Here is a 5359-nt window from a genome sequence, read left to right on the forward strand (position 1 = left end):
CTTCCGGAAGTTGGACTGGTTTGGTTCGTTTGGATCTGTCCTCGGTAACCTCCTTTCGTATGTAATGTTTGAGCTCTCCCGCATCAATTAATTTTTGGATCATTATTTTAAGGTTCTTGCATTTTTCGGTCTGGTGTCCGTTGAAACAGTGATACTCACAGTAATCTTTAGACTTCTCGGATCTCGGGGGCTGCTTTCCCTTAGACCATGGCCACTCTAAGTTTTCCCTCCCTTTGATCTCTCGTAGGATACGAGCATAGCTAGTGTTGAGTTTCGTGTAAACTTGATCTTCGAATTTTCGGTCGCCTGTTCTTCGTTCATCCCTCCGTTCCTTCCTATCTTCGTGAGGTCTCTCATCTGAGCAACCCCTTTTGGCCCCATTGGTTTGTTCCGCTGAATTGGTGCGGTGAGACCTCTGCGGATATGCCCTCGGGTTTTCCCGTTGAATTTCTTCAAGTCGAGCGTGCTTCTCGATAATTATTCGGAGATCTCTCTGTCTTGGGCACGCTCCCGTGAATTTCAACAAATAGGGGACTCATTCGGTCTAAGCCCCATTTAGCAGTTGATGCTTACCACTGGGTCCACGCTCCCTATGGCTTGGCAGATCTTATGCCATCTTTGTGTACTCCCTCGTGGTTTCCTTGTAGCCAATTGCTAGTGAAAAGAGCTTATCCATCCCGGTGTTTACAGTCTTGTTGTACATGTATGTTCTTAAGAATTTCTCTGCGAGTTGGTCGTATGAGTGGATGGAGTTTGGTGGCAGATTATCAAACCATGATAACGCCGATCCCTTCAAGCTTGACGGGAAGTATCTACAGAGTACGGCGTCGTTCTGACCCCATCTAGCTAAGACACGGTTGTAGTACCGAACATGTGCAGCAGGGTCGCTGGATCCATCATAGCATTCGAACGTCGGGACAGGGCATTTCAGTGGAATAGGGGTGTTGGCCAAGCGATGCGTTAGGGCGTGGAGTTAGCTTCTCTCATGACCTCTTCTAACCTTCCCCCACCTTGTTTATTTTTTAATTGCCTGATCTCTGCCATCATCTCATCTCGTAGTTCCTCCATTGCGCGTTGGTGCTCTAAATTCTTCAGCTCATTCGTCTGACTCTCCATCGTAATCCGGGTCGGATACGCTACGTCTCCTTGTCGCGTCTTCATTAGCCGCTAGGACGACTCTACAGTCTTGGTTTGGCTCTGGTGCTTTGGAGCTTGCTTCATCAAGTTGTTGGCTGGTCTTGTGCTTAGAGCAATCCGCTCCTTTAAATCTTGATTTTCTCTGGCCAACAGAGCTACAGCTTCTGCGTAAACCTGCTGGTTCTTCCTCAGTTCCTCAAGCTCAGCCATTAGTCGGTGTGATTGGTTGGACCCCTGATTGGGAGTCCCAGCGCGTGCCGCTACAGCCGTGGTGCCGCCCTCCTCCATGGTCTGTACTAAAGGTGGCAGGGGTTCAGCTTCGGTTGCTGGTGTTTCCAAATTGGAGTGAGCGCCCCTCTGCGGTGCCAGAGCCGCCGGTATGGTTTGATTCTGATTATTTGTTAGCGGCATTCCAAAGGTTAGAAGTTGCGCGGGTTGGAATGTTCTGGATTCATCCACCCTTTCTCTTGGTGGATTAAGTTGACTCATGGCGAAGGTATTACTAGCCTTCGCAGCCTTCGGGACTACCGCAGCCTCCCCGTACTTTATCGTTGCTGCTCTGAGAGCCGCCGCTGCAACTGAATTAGCGTTCATGGGTGAAGTGATTTCTGCAGTATCTTGCCTTCGATTGGTCATTTTAGCTTTATCTTCTTTCTGCTTGCTTCGGGTGATGATCGGGGTTGTCCTGGGTGTTTCTTTTGACAAAGCTTTGGATTTTCCTGCTTCCTGCGTTTTTCCATCACGTGCCTTTTTGTTGATAATGAGATCTCGCGTAATCTTGCCTTCTTTACTCACAACACGTTCTTTCTGCACAAGTTATTTTAAACAACAGAAACGGGAATATCCACGTGAAGCGGGTTAGTTGGCGAAATACAATTTTTCAAGAGGAAATTAATACACGCCGGCTATAAAATACGGGTTAGAGTTTTATTAAAGGTGATTCTTAGTATAAAAACTACGAAAATTGTAAATCCAACGGATTAGAACAATAACCCGCTTAAAACAATAACTCTTATAATACTGTTAACGAATGATCTATACGGTCCGAGCTGATAAAGTCAGAGCAATCATATGCCAAATTGAAATGAAATCACAGGACAAGATAAATCTTTTACCGGGACGAAGTCCCTGTTTCTAGCGCCAAATTGTGAGCACACAAACCACAAGGGGGTCCGAACGCTCACAATCAATCATTATCATTTAAAGAGATTATGATGATGGTGCCCTGGTGTTGATTCATTGGCTCAAAACCTTCGGGTTTATCATGGCCTCATCCGACAACTCCATGCGTGGCGTTTGTGCATGAGATATAAGTATCAAGGCGGACAAAACATTATTTAAAAATGCACGGAGCTAAATGAATGTAAAGTGCTGAAATGTAAATAAGACCAAGGTTTACGTGGTTCAGCACTAAGGCCTACGTCCACGGGGTTTGTTGTTTTACTATGTTCTTCATGATTACACGAACAGTTGAATGACTTTTGGGGTTTACATGTTTCTCTCCTCTAAGGGATTAACTTACCCGTACTATTTCTCTCTCTCTCTCCTTTCCTTCCTGATGTTTTCGATCCTCCTTTCTCTTGGTGGAGATGGGGTATTTATAAGGTTAAAATGTGGGACCCATCCCTGAGGACCGTTGGAACCTTATCTTCTCGAGTTCTTGCGTCCATCACGCGGAAGTCTGCGTTTGCCCCTTGATTCCGCAGAGGCATCCTCGATCGTTCCACAGGTTGGTCGACACGTACACTGCTCAGAGTGTTTAATGCGGGTAGTTGAGGGGTCTGCTCGTGTCAGACAAGTGTCTTCTGCCCCTGTCAGTCCGTGTCAGCTAACTCTCTCTCCACCGTTGATCTTAGCTTCTCTTTTGGGGATGAGATAAAGTAACTCCTCGGGGTTTATTTGGTGTTTCGCAGCGCATCATGTTTTGATGTCTTGGCCTGCATGCTTTCCACGTATCTTCTTACATACACGCGTCTGATAGTGAGATATATGTGTATACACCTAAGAATAGGAATCCCCGAAAATGAAAAAGATGAGGGGGAAATGGTGTACCCGCTTCATTGATTCTAAAAGTTAAATTGTACATTACCTAATCCAACTAGTAACACATAATTAGTTTAGCTAATTAAATTCATTAACACAAATTAACGGAGGACAGTTTATCCATTATAAAAATAGTAGGATTGAGCCTTTCATAATGGTTTTTTCGAGTTTGTTTGTTTTATGTTTCACTTAGTCAATTAAACTCAGTCATTTGTGTCAATTAGGGGCGCAAATCAGCAACATGATATGTATTAAACGGGTTGATCAAAGTTTTATTTATGCAAACCACGTTTAAACTAGATAATATTTAAGCATCATTAGTACAGACAGCTTGTGCACATAAATAGGCCTCCTTAGCAAATTAAGCATTGTTGGCAAGGTGGCCAGCAATGGCTCTGTACAGAGAAGTTGCCAACTCCATATACTCATGTGGAGGAGGGACATCTTCATTTTTTTTCTCATACTCTACGGACAACTTCAACAAGCTGCTTTGCTCACGTCGTTGTGTAACTACTGGAGTTACGGTCAATGTGTATTCAAACTTTGGATACATACACAAGAGGTCTCCGTCGATGATACGGATACTAAGAGTCCTGGTTTCATCGTCCGTCGCTACAATCTTATCCTTCAGCGTTACCTCATGCGAAGCTCCTGCACAACAACATACGTGTACATAACAAAATGTATAAATTAATTATGAGATGAAAATCACAAACGCGCTCAATATAAGGTTTTCTTAAATGCAGTGCAGTGGCGAATCTGCGAGGGGGGTCGTAGATATCTAGACATGCAGTCTAAATATTTCGGTGTTACCTGCAGCAATTTTCATCACTCTTATGGTGCCCACATTCTTTCCATCTCCAGCAAGAATTTGGAAACTCTTGATGATATGAGGACAAACCTGTGGGAACTTGGTCACTTCATTTAACTATAAAATTGGCCTGCTGAGCAGTTTTTCAACTCGTTTTGAACATGTAACTTAAGAATTTGAGCCATTAGTATGCAATAATATTATATGATAGGAAATGAATAACTAGCTTTCAAGTGAGTGATATCAGAGATTTAACGAGGGTATATGTAGGAAAATTTGTCGAATTCGAATATTATTGATAATAATTGTTTGATGCCAAGCGATGGAAATTAGTAACAGCATCAGGTTTAAATCATTAAAGGGACACTTTAATAAAGGTAATTGTGTTCGATTCCCACTTAAGAGAAATACCCTCTCCATGATCTCAATTTTGTTCCTTTAGTACAATGACCTTTCATTGCTGAGAGTAGTCAAGAATCCACTGTACTGATCATCAGAAACAACCTTAGATCAATTCTCTTATCTAGTCAACAAAGGGCAAATGTTTTGTTCCGACTTCCGAGGAACACACATCAACCAAAAAAAAGCAAAAAGAGTAATATATAGTAATAATCATTAATGGAACCAAGACGTCTGTTTGGTGGGGTCAAATACTGATTTAGCTCTATGAGAAATAAAAACATACCATCGTGTTAGTCTTCACAAGAAACTTAAATTTCTGAAAATAAACCAAGCTATTTGGCAGTAAGATGGAAAAACAAGTGGGTCTAGGGATAGGGAGTCCCAGTCTGCCTCCGTCGCTGGTAATAATTATTATTAACGCGTTATCAGAGCATATGCAGGATTCAGTTTTTGATCATCAACCTCAGATCAGTAGAATGATATAAGAAACAAAGAGCAAACGTTTTGTTTCCAGGAACACATCAACCGAGAAAAGACTAAAAAGAGTAATAATATGATACTAATTATTATTAGCACCTTATCAGAGTGTAAGATTTATCAGAAACAACCATAGATCAACCCTAGGAAAAAACTAAAAAGAATAATACAATAATTATTATTATCAGCACGTAGGATTCATTTTAAAATTTGAAGCCTCCATCTGATAACATGTATAAATAACTAGCATATTAGACACGATGCTATACTCTAATTTTCACCTTATTAGTAAGATGAAGTATTATAGTTTAGACGATGTGGGATAACTAAATTAGTTAAGCCAAATTCCAAACAAACCATATCTCCCCCAGGAAATAAAGAAATTAATAAAGGCCAGAGTAAAAATTTGGTTTGACTAGCTTTACGGCTTGGCAGCTCCAAAACTCCCGGACCCTCTTGACTTGAAGTAGAGATCGATCTATTTTTGTA

The 5359-nt window shown here is 41.9% G+C and overlaps 1 protein-coding gene across 1 annotated transcript; it reads right to left on the reverse strand.

The window, feature by feature from the left end:
- Nucleotides 1–3426: 3426 nt before the first annotated feature.
- LOC113314360 (MLP-like protein 43) lies at nucleotides 3427–4218 on the reverse strand. The gene is made up of 2 exons (XM_026563156.1): nucleotides 3994–4218; nucleotides 3427–3831 (listed from the first exon to the last, which is right to left on the reverse strand). Exons 1-2 carry the CDS (start codon nucleotides 4007–4009, stop codon nucleotides 3542–3544), a joined length of 306 nt encoding a protein of 101 aa, XP_026418941.1. The 5' UTR covers nucleotides 4010–4218; the 3' UTR covers nucleotides 3427–3541.
- Between the last annotated feature and the right edge of the window lie 1141 nt (nucleotides 4219–5359).

This window comes from Papaver somniferum, chromosome 9 (genome assembly GCF_003573695.1).
Source record: "Papaver somniferum cultivar HN1 chromosome 9, ASM357369v1, whole genome shotgun sequence".
Taxonomy (NCBI): Eukaryota; Viridiplantae; Streptophyta; class Magnoliopsida; order Ranunculales; family Papaveraceae; genus Papaver; species Papaver somniferum.